Below are 16,769 nucleotides of genomic sequence, written 5' to 3'. Positions count from 1 at the left end.
CAAAAGTCTCTTAAAAGACTCTATCATATCTGGCTCCACCACCGATGCCGGTAGCCCATTCCACACACTCACCACTCTCTGAGTAAAAAACTTACCCCTGACATTTCCTCTGTACCTACTCCCCAGCACCTTAAACCTGGGTCCTCTTGTGGCAACCATTTCAGACCTGGGAAAAAGGCTCTGACTATCCACATGATCAATGCCTCTCATCATCTTACACACCTGTATCAGGTAACCTCTCATCCTCCATCGTTCCAAGGAGAAAAGGCCGAGTTCACTCAACCCATTCTCATAAGTCATGCTCCCCAATCCAGGCAACATCCTTGTAAATCTCCTCTGCACCCTGTCTATGGCTTCCACATTCTTCTTGTAGTGAGGCGACCACAGTACTATACGTGGGGTCTGACCAGGGTCCTATATAGCTGCAACATTACCTCTCGGCTTCTAAATTCAGTTCCATGATTGATGAAGGCCAATACAGCGTATGCCTTCTTAACCACAGAGTCAACCTGCGCAGCAGCTTTGAGCGTCCTATGGACTTGGACCCCAAGATCCCTCTAATCCTCCACACTGCCAAGAGTTTTACCATTAATACTATATTCTGCCATCATATTTGACCTACCAAAATGAACCACTTCACACTTATCTGGGTTGAATTCCGTCTGCCACTTCTCAGCCCAGTTTTGCATTCTATCAATGTCCCGCTCTAACCTCTGACAGCCCTCTACACTACCCACAACACCTCCAACCTTTGTGTCTCAGCAAACTTACTAAGCCATCCCTCCACTTCCACTTCCTCATCCAGGTCATTTATAAAAATCACGAAGAGTAAGGGTCCCAGAACAGATAACTGAGGCCGACCTCCATACAGAATATGACCTGCCTACAACCACTCTTTGCCTTCTGTGGCAAGCCAGTTCTGGATCCACAAAACAATGTCCCCTTGGATTCCATGCCTCCTTACTTTCTGAATAAGCCTTGCATGGGGTACCTTATTAAATGCCTTGCTGAAATCCATATACACTACGTCTACTGCTCTTCCTTCATCATTGTGTTTAGTCACATCCTCAAAAAATTAAATCAGGCTTGTAAAGCACGACCTGCCCTTGACAAAGCCATGCTGACTATTCCTAATCATGTTATACCTCTCCAAATGTTCATAAATCCTGCCTCTCAGGATCTTCTCCATCAACTTACTGAGGTAGGACTCTTTGGTCTATAACTTCCAGGGCTATCTCTACTCCCTTTCTTGAATAAAGGAACAATATCGGCAACCCTCCAATCCTCTAGAACCTCTCCCATCCCCATTGATGATTCAAAGATCATCACCAGAGGCTCAACAATCTCCTCCCTCGCCTCCCACGGTAGCCTGGGGTACATCTCATCCAGTCCTAGCGATTTATCCAACTTGATGCTTTCCAAAAGCTCCAGCACATCCTCTTTCTTAATATCTACATGCACAAGCTTTTCAATCTGCTGCAAGTCATCACAACAATCACTAAGATCCTTTTCTATAGTGAATACGGAAGTATTCATTAAGTACCTCTGCTATTTCCTCTGGTTTCATACATACTTTCCCACTGTCACACTTGATAGGTCCTGTTCTTTCAAGTCTTATCCTCTTGCTCTTCACATACTTGTAGAATGCCTTGGGGTTTTCCTTAACCCTGCCTGCCAAGGCCTTCTCATGGCCTCTTCTGGCTCTCCTAATTTCCTTCTTAAGCTCCTTCCTATTAGCCTTGTGCTGTGGTAAAGGAGATAGAATTATGATCACTATCTCCAAAATGCTCTCCCACTGAGAGACCTGACACCTGACCAGGTTCATTTCCGAATACCAGATCAAGTACAGCGTCTTCTCTTATAGGCTTATCTACATATTGTGTCAGGAAACCTTTGAACACACCTAACAAATTCCACCCCATCTTAAACCCCTTGCTCTTGGGATCCACCAATCGATATTTGGGAAATTAAAGCCTCCCATCATGACAACTCTGTTATTATTACACCTTTCCAGGATCTGTTTCCCTATCTGCTCCTCGATATCCCTGTTACTATTGGGTGGCCTCTGAAAAACACCCAGTAAAGTTATTGACCCCTTTCTGTTCCTAACCTCCACCCACAGAGACTCCGTAGACAATCCCTCCATGGCGTCCACCTTTCCTGCAGCTGTGACACTATCTCTGATCAACAGTGCCACGCCCCCACCTCTTTTGCCTCCCTCCCTGTCCTTGTTGAAACATCTAAAACCCAGCAGTTGAAGTAACCATTCCTGTCCCTGAGCCATCCTAGTCTCTAATGGCACCACCTCATGTCTCCAAGTACTGATCCACGCTCTAAGCTCATCCGCTTTGTTCACAACACTCCTTGCGTTAAAATAGACGTATCTCAAACATTCGGTCTGAGAGCATCCTTTCTCTATCACCTGCCTATCCTCCCTCTCGCACTGTCTACAAGCTTTCTCTATTTGTGAGCCAACCCCCTCTTCCCTAGTCTCTTCAGTTCGGTTCCCAGCCCCCAACCGTTCTAGTTTAAACTCTCCCCAGCAGCCTTAGCAAACCTCCCTACCAGGATATTGGTCCCCCTCAGATTGAAGTGCAACCCGTCCTTTTTGTACAGGGCACACCTGGCCCAAGAGAGGTCCCAATGATGTAGAAATCTGAATCCCTGCCCCCTGCTCCAATCTCTCAGCCACGCATTTATCCTCCACCTCATTAACCACTGACATCTCCTCTGTACCCACTCCCAAGCACCTTAAAACTATGCCCTCTCGTTCTAGCCATTTCAGCCCTGGGAAAAAGCCTCTGACTATCCACACAATCAATGCCTCTCATTATCTTGTTCACCTCTATCAGGTCACCTCTCATCCTCGTACGCTGCAAGGAGAAAAGGCCGAGTTCACTCAACCTATTCTTATAAAGCATGCTCCACAATCCAGGCAACATCCTTGTAAATCTCCTCTGCACCCTTTCTATGGCTTCCACGTCATTCCTGTAGTGAGGCAACTAGAACTGAGCACAGTACTCCAAGTGGGGTCTGACCAGGGTCCAATATAGCTGTAACATTACCTCTCGGGTCTTAAACTCAATCCCACGATTGATGAAGGCCAATGCACCGTATGCCTCCTTAACCGCAGAGTCAACCGCATAGCAACTTTGAGTGTCCTATGGACTCTGACCACAAGATTCCTCTGATCCTCCACAGTGCCAGGAGTCTGACCACTAATGCTATATTCTGCCATCATATTTGACTCGATAGCCGAATTCCGCTCTTGCGTCTTATAATCCTGGTTCCCTCTTGGCTCGGGTCACCTTGTCATGGAAGAGATCCCAGTGATGCTGTCTGCTCTGCACCCACACTTTGTACATTTCAGCCGTCCTGCCTTCCTGTTTCTAAACTCGCTCGTACATGGCAGAAGGGGTCGTCCAGCGATTACAATATACCAGCACTTTTTCTTTACAACTTGTCTATTGATCTGTAAATCTCCGTTGCAGGACCTCATCTCTCTCCTTGCGGGTGATCATTGGTGCCAGTGTGGACTATGCCTTTTTATCATGGGGCAAAATACATTCTGAGCGTCGCACAAATCAGATCGATGATCTTTTCTTCAGTCTTGCTTCGTGAAGTTCGGGGCTGTGAATGAACGTTTGCATTTTCTGCTGTTTTTTTTTAGGTGTTGTCTGAAGCCTGTGGCCAAGAAATCACAGCAAAGCACATGCTGCCGACGGTTCTCCAGATGGCAGGCGATCAGGTGGCAAACATTCGCTTCAACGTGGCTAAAACATTGCAGAAAATAGGACCGGTTTTAGATGCCAGGTAAGTATTTGAGTTGGGGCTTATAACCCGGCCTGTGGAGAATGTTTCACCTCCAGTTTGGAATGGAAATTGAGACGCCACTGTGGTGGCATTTAGTGATGGAGTCGCACCGTCTTTTGTACCCACAGGTCCAATCCGGCCAAGACCACCGTCTCTGCCGGTCCCATCGTCCCAGGTTCTCAACCTGGGGTTCATGGACCCCTAGCGTAATGATCCATGGCACCAAAATAGTTGTGCACCCTTGCTCTAAACCTTTCCTGCCCGCGTACCTGTGCTTATTGAAGTTGTTAATGTGCCTGCCTCAACCAGTTCCTCTGGCAGCTCATTCCATGTACTGCATGGGGGAGGGGCATAAACTTAACCCTCGGGCCTCCCCCTCCCCTGTGGTGTTTGCCTCACTTTCCTGCTTGACCTTGATCCTTTGGTACCCTTAAACGATCTTCTTCTCTATCCAGAGGTTAAGGCCATAAGACACAGGAGCAGAACCAGGCCGTTCGGCCCATCGATACTGCACGGCCATTCTATCATGGCTGATTTATTATTCCCCTCAACCCCACTCGCCTGCCTTCTCCCCTTTTTTTTAAAGAAAGGACATCCTCGCCAAGAACATTTAGTAGCCCGTTTCTACCCTCCAAATTACCTGTTTAAGGTCTCTCCACTGCCTTTGTATTCCAAGGGCCTCATTTTACTACAGCTTTCCCAAGCAATGCGCAATATTCCTTTGGGTTCTGGATATAGTCAGTTGTACTGTATAGAAGCATGACCTCTTGTCCATTGCATCTATACTGACAATCACTCCTTGCTATTGTAAACCCACTCAGCCACACTAACTCCACATCCCTCTGTCTTGCTCACTGAACCTGTAGAACAGGCCCGTTGGCCCACAATGTTGTACCAAACTAATTCTTCCTTTTCAGTCCGGACGAAGGGTCTGGGCCCGAAACGTCACCTGTTTATTCATTTCCATAGGTGCTACCTGACCTGCTGAGGTCCTCCAGCATTTTGTGTGTGTTGCTCTGGGTTTCCAACACCTGCAGACTTTATAAATAAAGCAGCGCCTAATTGAACCGTGTCCTTTTGCCCGCACGTGGCCGATATCCTCCATTCTCCGCACGTTCATTTGCCTGTCTAACAGTGTCTTAAATACTTCAATGCTCACACAAAACGCTGGAGGAACTCAGCAGATCAGGCAGCGTCCATGGAAATGAATAACCAGTCGCTGTTTCAGACCGTGACCCTTCATTGGATCGTAAACACTTGTTCTTGTTTCATACCTGCATCCACTTCCACCAGACCCGTCGGTGTGTTCCAGGTACTCAAATCCTCAGCACATCTTTGAGCTGTTCTCTTCTGGCTTTTACATCTCAACTGTGAGCCGTTTGCCTTTGCCTCAGAATTTTGTAAACTTCTGTCAACTCGTCCCTCCCTCAGACTCCATCACCCTGGAGAAAGCAACCTCTCCGGTAACATCTGCAGTACCAGCCAGCATGTCTTCTGTACCTTTTTCAGATCCTTTAAAGGGGAGGCCAGAGCTGAATTCAGTACTCCAAATGTGACCTAACCAGAGATTTATCACAGGCAACGTCCTGTAAACATCTTCTGTACCTTCTCCAAAGTATCCACACCCTTTAAAGGGGAGGCCAGAGCTGAATTCAGTACTCCAAATGTGACGTAAGCAGAGATTTATCACAGGCAACGTCCTGTAAACATCTTCTATACCTTCTCCAAAGTCTCCACACCCTTTAAAGAGCTGGCCAGAGCTGAATTCAGTACTCCAAATGTGACCTAACCAGAGGTTTATCACAGGCAACGTCCTGTAAACATCTTCTGTACCTTCTTCAAAGTTTCCACGCCCTTTAGAGGGGAGACCAGAGCTGAATTCAGTACTCCAAATGTGACCTAACCAGAGGTTTATCAAGTGACTGTCCAGGTTTTTGTTCCGGCCTGCACCACCACCACCTCCTTTGGCAGCTCAGCTACCAACTCCTGCATGAAAAGTTTGCTCCTCCAATCTTCTTTAATACATTTTCCCTCTCTCCTTCAACCACTGATGGATAAATCCTGGTTAGAAGTGAAAACCGCACAGTGAGATTTCAGTTAACGCCACCACCATCTTCATCAGCATGTGACGTGGGCGATCGTGGTCTCTCCATGGCCACGGTTGTTCTTGGCAAATTATCCTGCAGAACTGGTTTGTGCCATTGACGCCTTCTGGGCCGTGTGTGTTTTTACAAGATGAGGTGACCCCCCCCCCCCACCCCCCAGCCATTATCAGTGCTCTTCAGAGATTGTCTGCCCGGCATCAGTGGTCGCACAACCAGGACTTGTGATCTGCACCGGCTGCACACATGACTGTCCACCATCTGCTCCCACGGCATTGCGTGACCCTGATCAGGTGGGGGGTCTTAAGCAGGTGTTGCACCTTGCCCAAGGGTGAGCTGCAGGTCTGCGGAGGGAAGGAGCACCCTGCACCTCCTTTGGTAGCAACGTATCTCCGCCAACCCGTCCGGTGAACGATTTTTGTGAAATTGTGCGTTTGTGATTTGATTGGAATTTGTGTGGAAAGCAATAACAGACGGATTGCATTAAAAGGAAGTTTATGCATTCAGTGCCCCCTCTCTTCAACGGCATAAAAATGCGGCATCCGAATTATTCTCCTTTTGCATCCACTAACCCAAATGAGCTCAGCTGCAGTTTGTGACTGTACTCTGCTAGTTGAGCTCTAACCCGTATCTGGCCAGTAAACGATCAGTTGTTGTAGTGGGAGCCTGCGTGAGAGGCAGAAAGAGGAGATTTTAATCTGGGTAATATCCAGTATCGCTTTAGATTTAAGTGAATGTGCTGCTGTCTTGTTTTGAAGGTCACAGGTACTAAAACTTGCTTTTAAATCACAGCACTTTACAGAACGAGTTCAAACCAATATTGGAGAAATTGGGTCAGGACCAAGATATGGACGTAAAGTACTTTGCGCAGGAAGCCATGACTGGTAAGCTGTGGCTTTGGACCCAGCTCGGTACGAGCATGAGCATTCTCCCTTCGAGCAGTTGTGGCCTGCATTGTCCCAGCGTCTGTCACTGGGTCTCTGAAGATGAGCACAAGACAAGATGGGTGTCTGCTGGGTTCCTGCTGTGGGGGCACTGATGGTAGAAAAGGCTCCTTAAGATAAAGATGTGTGTTTTGTAATCTGCACGTGTAACGAGTGAGGGTCGGGGAAAAACATGCAGTCCTCAGCACGTTCATTAAAGGGGATAAAACACAAATTATGGATTCAAAACTCTGAACCAGCAAGAGGGTTATTCGAGCTGCTGGAACAATGCTGTGATATTTGGAACTGTTTCCAGTTAAAGGGATTTACTAATTGTTCAGAATTATAAACCTTGTTATAGAGCCAAGCATGAAGTTCTCAGTTCTGTCTCTTACTTGCCTCCCTGTTTCTGTAAGCTGAATATTTTAAGAACCAATCCAGAGTTTTGAGTACAATCCTCAGTAAAGAGTTCTGTGTTTATATTAGGTGATTTTTAGGGTTTAGGAACGGGTGTTAAAATCTAGTGCCAGACATCCCACCCTGCAAAAACTCATTTCAGGGAGGTAGCAGTACGATATGGAGAGCAAGCTGTTGCCCCATGTAGCAAGCTCCCCGTCTGCATGCACCCAAAGGAACGGCAGATTGAGTTTGGTACCAGGAGCATCACAGGAGTTGTCATTCAGCGTAGGACTGCCTTAGCGACTCCAGCTCCGGGTTTACTCCCGAAGCCTTCCCTGTGAGTGGGTACAGCCGCAAGGCAGCAGAGGTTTGAGATCAGAATTTTCCTTCTCCTAGATGAGCTGACGAGTCCCATCTCCCCGAATAGGTCTTGAAGCAACAGGAATTAAGAGTTGGCAATTGTATGAATTCACTTGCAATATTTTAGAAATGACATACTCCATCGCTAGAATTCCCACAAGTTGTCATCATAGCTTACAGATAGATGCGTGTTCTGATTATCTTCAGAAACGTTCCCATTTTGTCTCCTTTTAATATCTAATCTGCATGTTTTCCTTCTTATCTAGTGCTTGCCTTATCGTAGAAAGGAGTGAAGAAACGGCCCTCCAGACTTGCAACGAGATCTGCCGCTGACATCTTTGAAAACCTTCTTCACTCTCTCTTTGTACCGTATAGGGAAAAGGAAAGTTACGTCACATCCGGAGTTTCTCCAGTTGCCGGACGATTTCCCTCCACGCCTCTCTGACGGAGTGGGGAACCGCGTACGAGGCAAGTTACAGCAGTGGTTTGCCATTGCCTTCTGCCGGGTGAGTTTCCAAAGAGATCACCAGCTCGTAACCCAGCATGGATGGAAAGCGTGCATGGGAGCCGGCTGGATTCAAACTCGGGGTGACGCCACTACAGCATCAGCCGGGTCAGCCTACTGTATAATATGGGGACTACTTTATGTTGTAGTAACACATCGTTGCATGCGCTATTAGGCGCACATTGATACGTATGTGTGTGTTCTGCATCATTTTCTACTAGTAAAGAACCATGAAACTTCGCTCCTGTCTCCAGCATTTTTATTAATAGCATTGTTGTGTAGCCAGGCCACACACACAACACTCTTTAAAGAATTACCCCTGGAAATGTAAACGTCTCATACGTAGTGTCACTGGATTTTAGCTGCCTTGTAGATTCTAGTTCTGCAGTCTTTCTGCTGTCTCAATTTAGCTTGAGATATCAAGCTGTCTACTCCCCCTATTTATTTTCATTGACTGTAGTGTACCCAGTGGCATTGTGTATCCGATGGGTTTAACTGTTAACAAGGATGTGAGGTTATTAGCTTTGCTGCTCTGTCGACAGTCACTTGTATCCAGCATGCCTCCTCCTCCTTTCCCAAAACACCTTCGCTTGTATTCCCAGCATCCAGTGGCAAATGCTCGAATTAAAACTGAAGATGTTGTCCAATCTGAAACTGTTCTCGGATGGGGTGGCAGAGGAGGGGCCCAGTGAGGGGCCCACATTGGATGGGCCTTGGCTTGGGGAAGTGGTCCACATTAATGGGTCCTGACCCTGATGTAGGAGAGGGTTTCGCATTTGATGGGGCCTGTTGAAGGGGTGGGTTCCACATTGATGGGTCCAAAGGTGGGGCCTCATGTGTCTGCACTGCATTGTCCCCAGGTTGCTGAATGATATGCTATAAGTTTTGACCTACCTTAATTTCCCTTTTAATCGTTTTTAACATTAAAAGAAAGAGTGCCCGTTAGACAGTTATTGAAATGACTTTCAATGCCGACCTCATTATTCCAGTGACTTGAACAGCAGTGCCAGTGGATGCTGTGATTACCTGATGGTTTGGTTCGGCAGCCATTGCTTCTGTACGTATTAGTTAAAGTAGATTTTTCAATAGCTAAGCTTCTCTTCCCGACCAGAATTACACAATATTGTATCATTCCAGTGGTCTAGTCACATTTGGGATGCCATTTCAATATTGCAAATCACGTAATTTAATGTCTGTTAGTTTTTTGAATGATTTTAGAGATTGTGTTAGGCACGTTTAACCTGTTACCAGTGGACGTCTTTCTCCTAATTTGTTGTTTTGACTGCTTTCCCTAATAAAGTGGATTAAGGTAAACGCTGCTTCGTGTTGCACACCAGAGAGGTGCAGGATTTACCTCCTTGCGACTTTTGCGGAGCAGAAACACGTAAAAAGCATGTCATGTGTTCCGTTTTCAAAGTGGCAGGGTGAAGTGATACTGCATCTCCAGTATGAGATCCACAAACACTAGAGGGATATTTTGCCCACTGCTCGCATACCCTAACCCTCACCCTCACCCTCGCACTGGATGAGATAATGGAGAGGGAGAGAGAAGTACAGGATAAGCCCGATTTAACTAGGAAGGAGAGAACAGCCCTGAAAGAGCTGAAGGAAAATATGGATATTGTTATCAAACCAGCAGATAAAGGGAGCAGCATAGTTATCATGGACAAACAGCAATATCTATTTGAGGCACACAGACAATTAAACAACACCGAACACTACACTAAACTAAAGGAACCCAAATACTGGCAAACACACAGAAATTAGGACCATTCTGCGAGAACTAGAAAGGACTAGATACCTCAGGAAGAAGCAGGTGGAGTACCTGACAGGGATACAGCCACGAGCAAGAAAGTTCTATATCCTCCCCAAAATACACAGGAACCCAGACTCATGGACTGTTCCTGGAGAAATACCACCCGGCAGGCCCATCGTGTCGGACTGCAGCAGTGAGTCATACAGGATAGCAGAATACATTGATGCCTTCCATATAACCATATAACAATCACAGCACGGAAACAGGCCATCTGGGTCCTTCTAGTCCATGCCGAACTCTTCCCCAATCCTATTCCCACCGACCTGCACTCAGCCCATAACCCTCCATTCCTTTCCTGTCCATATAGCTGTCCAATAACGACAACATAGAACCTGACTCAAACACTTCTGCTGGAAGCTCGTTCCACACAGCTACCACTTTCTGAGTAAAGAAGTTCATAGAACATAGAATAGTACAGCACAGTACAGGCCCTTCGGCCCACAATGTTATGCTGACCCTCAAACCCTGCCTCCCATATAAGCCCCCACCTTAGATTCCTCCATATACCTGTCTAGTAGTCTCTTAAACTTCACTAGTGTATCTGCCTCCACCACTGACTCAGGCAGTGCATTCCACGCACCAACCACTCTCTGAGTAAAGAACCTTCCTCTAATATCCCCCTTGAACTTCCCACCCCTTACCTTAAAGCCATGTCCTCTTGTATTGAGCAGTGGCGCCCTGGGAAAGAGGCACTGGCTATCCACTCTATCTATTCCTCTTATTATTTTAAAAAGAGCAGAGAGGATATGGATTGAAAGACTACAGACGTATTCCCCAAACAGCCTAAACAAGGCCTAAAAAGCTAAGCCCACAATATAAAATATACCCACTGGAGGGCCAACACTGCACCCAATAATTAAAAACATTGACTTCCGGTGAGGCACAAGGCAAGATGGCGGCACGGCACTGAGCGCTGACATACAACCCTCCTTTTTCAAGTTCTTCAGGGCTCATAGACGGTCTTAATACAAGGCTGAGTTGGAGAAAGATCTAACTAAAGACATGGCTTCAAAAAAAGATACAAATTCAACCAGGAAACAAGATACCAGCAGGCGACAACAAGCTAGCGATTCATCCGAAGAAATAGTTATGCTAATTAAACAAACAATGGTAAGGGAGATGGAGTCGCTGCAAGAAATGGTAGCCCACGTGCTAAGGGAGTTGCTGGAAAAGGCTCACGACCCCATACAGAAGCGTATGGCAGAGAATGGCAACATTCTCCGGTCGTTAAAGGAGCAAGCGGACATTCACGCTAAAACATTTAACGGTCTTCAATAAAATAGAGGAAGTTTTGCGGAGGTGTCTAAGATATGGAAGAAGTTAAACGACTTGGAGGACAGATCCAGGAGAAGCAACGTGCGGCCGGTCGACTTACCGACAGGCGCTGAGGGCGACAATCCAAGAGGTTACCTCCAGAAGATGCTGCCTGATTGGATTCCAGCGCTCAAGAATTCCCACAGCACTCCACTGGAGATCGATAGAGCACATAGGATCTTTTCCAACAACTCCTCAAGACCGCGGACCATGGTTTTTAGGCTTCTAGGGTACACCGACCGGCAGGCTATCCTGGAGGGTGCGAGGAAAGCCAAACCTACTCTCCCTGATGGCACCCAGCTACAGTTCTTTGCCGACTACAGCCCCGGCACGATGCAGGAACGGCAGGGATACAAGGAGATCCGCGCTAAGCTTCGACAGAAGGGGATCGACTCGTTCCTCATATACCCAGCGATCTTGAAAGTGACTATCAAGGGCATGAAGATGTCGTTTAACTCGGCAGAGGAAGCAAAAGGAGTTCTGAAATCATCGGTGCTGGGAGATATGGAAGAAGACCCTGGGCAAAGTCCACACGCCCCTCGGGAGGAGATGGAACGGCATTAAACACAGCCCTGATCACAGTTATACCTAAGCCCGGTAAGGACCCCTTGGAGTGTGCCAATTACCGTCCAATCTCCTTGATAAATGCCGACCTCAAGATATTTTCCAAAGTCTTAGCCAGTAGACTTGAGACAGTAGTTGGGAAAATAATCAGCCCAAATCAAATGGGCTTTATCAGGGGGTGTCTCGCATCTGATAATATTCGCTGGCTCTTACACGTACTGAGTGCAACACATAAAATCCCGGCTGCCTGTGGCCTGCTATTTCTAGATGCTGAAAAAGTGTTCGATCGCCTTGAATGGCCATACCTTTTGAGAGTTCTAAAAGAATTTAAGTTCGGCGATAAATTTATCAATATGATTCAAACACGGTATGCTAATCCTTCAGCCCAGGTATGTGTGGGAGGAGGTTTCTCAGAATTATTTGACATAGGACGGGGCACACGACAAGGGGACCCTTTGTCTCCTTTAATTTTTAATATATCTATTGAACCGCTTGCACAAACTCTCCTCAGATCTCCCCTATTACAATAGGTACAACATTGCATTCAATATCAGTTTACGCGGATGACACGTTAGTTTATATGGCGAATGTTCAACAAACTCTCCCCTATGTTTTAAAAACACTGGAGCAATTTGGATTTCTTTCAGGATACAAAGTTAATTTGTTAAAATCAGACCTGATGCTGATTAATACGGATAAAAGTAAGGTGTCTCTTCCTCCCCAGATTAAAGTTACAAATGAGGTCCTCTACTTGGGTATTAAAGTTAATATTTCCATATCAGCTGTGGCTGAAACAAGTTACTCTTTAATTCTAAAACAAAGAGGAAGATATTAATAGATGGAGACACCTGCCAGCATCAGTCCCGGCCCGTATTTCGGTCATTAAAATGAACATCTTACCCTGCATTAATTTTATCAGCTCAATGATCCCACTTGCACCTCCGGCAGGATATTGGCAAAAACTGGACTCCTTACTACGATGCTATGTTTGGAATGGTAAACGACCCAATATAAAATGGTCAGTTCTACAATTCAAAAAGTCGAATGGGGGATTGGCATGTCCAAATTTTAAATTGTATCACTGAGCATTTGTATTAAAAAGTCTTAGCTATTGGATGGAGGAGGATAAAGTTTCGTCCTGGAAAAATATAGAACTGGAGCTAATAGCACCAATAAGGTTGAAGGACTTTCTCCTTATAGGTATGTCTACCAAAAAATGTGATTTGTATTACGATCCAATTTTAACCCATATGCTACAAGTGTTTAGGGCAGCAGAAAAATTCCTAAAATTTAAAAGTGTATGGTGTAAATCATCTCCATTATGGAACAATAATCGTTTTCTATCTGGGGGGAAACCATTCACTAACAGAACTTGGGTGGATAAAGGTATTACTACTCTTCAAGATATTAATGGGGCAAGTACTATCCTTGGCTTTCAAGAACTGGTATCTCGATATAATATTGATAAACATTCTCTTTTTTGCTACTTTCGAGTAAGATCAGCTTGTAAAGCCTACGGCGTTCCCTGGGGGTCAGATTTAAAGGACCATCCCATTTTAAATTGGATACAGAGTCCTCCAGGACAGATAGTGTTGTATATCTATGATAAATTAAACTCCCAGAAATATATGCCCACATCGGGAATGAAAGCTTGGGATAGGGACATATCTGAATTGGGACAAGACTTGGACTGGGTTGCGATTTGGGATAATGCTGCCGGTGCTTCGAAAAACCCAAATCATTGGTATATACACTTGAAATTTTTGTCATAGAGCATATTTAACACCGAGAATTAGACATCAAATGGGACTGGTTCCTGACTCTTATTGCTCATTTTGCCCCATGGAGCCATTGGCACTTTTATACATATTGTATGGGAATGTCCAGGGGATTTTGGTTTGTGGGGGAAGGTTATCAGTACTCTTACAGAACTAACGGGGGTACAATTACCAATGGACCCCGCTGTACATCTTCTAAATGATGTCTCCCACCTTTCCCTTACGGAAAAAACATGCAAAATCTGGCTGGCAGGCCTGACTGCAGCTAAGAAGATTGTAGTCCAGCGTTGGAAACCTCCCCACGATATTTCAAATACTCACGGGCTTCGGAGCTTTTTGGACATTTCTTACCTGGAACTTTCATCAGCAAGAGTAAATGATGCACGACCAAACACAATCTTAATGTGGACAAATTTGATATCTAACTTAAAAGATCTTTTGTTAAAATAGGAATGCTTTGTCTGTGTATGTACTACTATTCAGTTGATTGGTGGAGGGGGGATGGTGATGAAGGTTGGGGGGTGGCGGGGTTTAACAGTCAAAATGTAATTGGCAACTGGTTGTATTGAATGTAATTTGTTGGTGTTGCAATAAAAAATTAATAATAAAAAAAACATTGAGAAAATGAGGGGAGGGAGGAAGAGGAGGAGCCCCTTCAGTCACCCACCCTGAAACAAAATTAAGACAGGTGACCATTAAATAGGAAAGGTACGTCTTTCTTGGGAAATAGAGACTAAAAACTAGGCCCCAGAACAGAAACTAATTCCCCAAATAGAGAGGGATAATGTGAGAGATTATAACTCTACAGGGATAACCATGAGGAAGAATAGACTTGTAACGACCAGTTTGATCCAGACACAGCACTTGCCCCAACCTCCCAGCTTGCCCCCATGGGGTAGAATGCATCCCCAGCACATGGCCCTGCCCTGAAACCTAACATCTTCATCCCCATAAACACAGGTCCTCTTCTCGCCAGGGGGCCAAACTCACCCTTCACCACCAGTTATACCTCCCACCGCCCAGCGGACTTCCCCTCAACCCTACCCCCCAACCTGATCGTAACATCCAAAAGGGCCTCACACCCCAACTAAACCAGACGGCGCCCAAGTGGACCCTGCCCACAGCCCCACAAAGGGGCCTACTTAACGATGGACCCCATGTTCCTCTTCTTCCCACACCCCCATGGGTAGGCCTGCGTACACATTCCTCGGCCGTATCCCGAAACATAATGACTTCACCCATCCTACGCACCCCCATAAACCTGAGCCCCCTCTCCACTGGGGGGGGGCAAGTTCACCCGACTACACCATCGGTTTGGGTGCTCTAACCCTAATCCTCCCACCACCGCAAAGTCCCGTGACCTCACTACCCAGCCATACACCTCAGCCTAACACCTCCAACCCTTCAGCACACCCCCATAAACCCTAGCCCTCTCCTCACCCGGGAGCCAGGTTCCCCCCACATCACCAGAACCATGCCACCCCACAAACATCCCCAACCCTAGCATTCACCATAACCATAACTTCCAATGGACCTTGCACCCCAACTAAACTGGACAGCACCCCAAATAACCCAAACCACACCACACCACATAAAAGGGTTTATATAACTGTCCTTTACCCTACCCCTAAACCTAACAACTCCAACCCTGCTACACACCCCCATAAACCTAAGCCCTTACCCCATCACGGGGCCAAATTCACCCAATATCACCGGCAGTTAGGATCCTATTTCAGCCCTCACCCCTACTGCAGGGGACCCCCCCCCCGCAATGCCATTTGCCATCCCACCCCACCTCCCTTCGCCATGAATCCTCAACCCCCATTACCTAACTCTACCCCCGGGCATGTCCCTCCCCACACACCCCTCAATTAGCTACCGCACAACCCCCAGATCACAGCACCCAGTCCCTATAAAAAAACCCCAAATCCAAAACACTATCCATAGGCAATAACTCCATTGTAACTTAAACGCCAGAATGGAGGTTAAAGAGGAGGAAGATCCCAGTCGGGGACCGAGATGATGACAACGTGGGCTAAAAACAAAGTGGCAGGGTAAAGTGATACTGCATCTCCAGTACGAGATCCACAAACACTAGAGGGATATTTTGCCCACTGCCCGCATACTCGCATCCTAACCAGCAGTGACACGTCCCTCATCATCCTGGTCCTCATAAGCCAAAGTAAATCCAAGGAGCTGGGAAAACTGGCACAGACGACTGAGGTTAAACCCCAACCCCAACATACATCAGCCACAAGCTCCGACCACATTATACCCACAGAACAGTAAACTCACAGTTTGAACACTAAAGTCACAATAAAACAATGTAACCCTAAAAGGAGAAATAGGATGAAATCGAATCTCAACTCTAACTAGGTATTAAAGGAATAGAAATGAAAAATTTGGAGCTAAAAGAATGGGGAGGGTCGAACAATAAAAAGGAGCAGCGCGATTAGTGGATAATTTGCCTTTAAGAATCTTAACAAACAAGGCAGACCGGGATCTGGGCAACAGCCAGAGGCTGCAGCAGAAATGGAGAAACAGGTTTGGTAAAACAATACAGAGGTGGGAGGGGGCCGGGGGTGGAGTGGAACATTTTAAAGGAGAGACCACCTCAGTCTTTACAGAATTCCCCATGAGGAAGCCACAGAGAAGAGGCGAAATTGGTGACTCTCCCAGTCGGGAAATACGCTTTATTGAAGGCAATATGCTTTGTTAAAGGCAATTCACAGGAGTCGAAATCACTGAACCCAAGATGAAAAGCAAGCGATAAGGACATTAATTAACTGGACTTCATCTGTGGTTTTCTGATTATTATCTTACTTTAATGATGTGGAGGAGAAATTGGAGAGTATTAAAGGCAACACGCTTTATTAAAGGCAATTCGCTGGAGTCGAAATCACTGAACCCGAGACGCAGAGCAAGCGGTAAGAACATTAATTAAGCGGACTTCATGGGAAGTTTGGTGATTATTGTCTTACTTTAACGATGTGGAGGAGAAATTGGAGAGAGAGGACCGGGGGCTTGTCAGCACATGGCGCGTCAGACCACCGTGGTAACTGCAGAGACCTCGGGTTTCCCAGGGATTCCTTTTCCACCACGGTTAGATTAATATATAAAATAATCCAGACTCTGCACCACCTAAGAGTTTTGGAACAAATGAACAGGCTACCAAAGGGGATTACTACCCAGGCA

At 46.2% G+C, this 16,769-nt stretch overlaps 1 protein-coding gene across 1 annotated transcript in view; it reads left to right on the top strand.

Annotated features, from left to right (window-relative positions):
* Positions 1-11,796, top strand: part of LOC140203644 (serine/threonine-protein phosphatase 2A 65 kDa regulatory subunit A beta isoform-like) — an 88,425-nt gene extending 76,629 nt beyond the window's left edge. The window contains exons 14-16 of the mRNA XM_072269692.1: positions 3,671-3,813; positions 6,708-6,799; positions 11,462-11,796. Coding sequence (XP_072125793.1) covers positions 3,671-3,813; positions 6,708-6,799; positions 11,462-11,796 — 570 coding nt within the window. The remainder of the gene's footprint in view (positions 1-3,670; positions 3,814-6,707; positions 6,800-11,461) is intronic.
* Positions 11,797-16,769: the final 4,973 nt, after the last annotated feature.

This window comes from Mobula birostris, chromosome 10 (genome assembly GCF_030028105.1).
Source record: "Mobula birostris isolate sMobBir1 chromosome 10, sMobBir1.hap1, whole genome shotgun sequence".
In the NCBI taxonomy this organism is placed as follows: domain Eukaryota; kingdom Metazoa; phylum Chordata; class Chondrichthyes; order Myliobatiformes; family Myliobatidae; genus Mobula; species Mobula birostris.
Note: the sequence above shows the minus strand (reverse complement) of the source record. Positions and strands in the feature narration are given on the sequence as shown.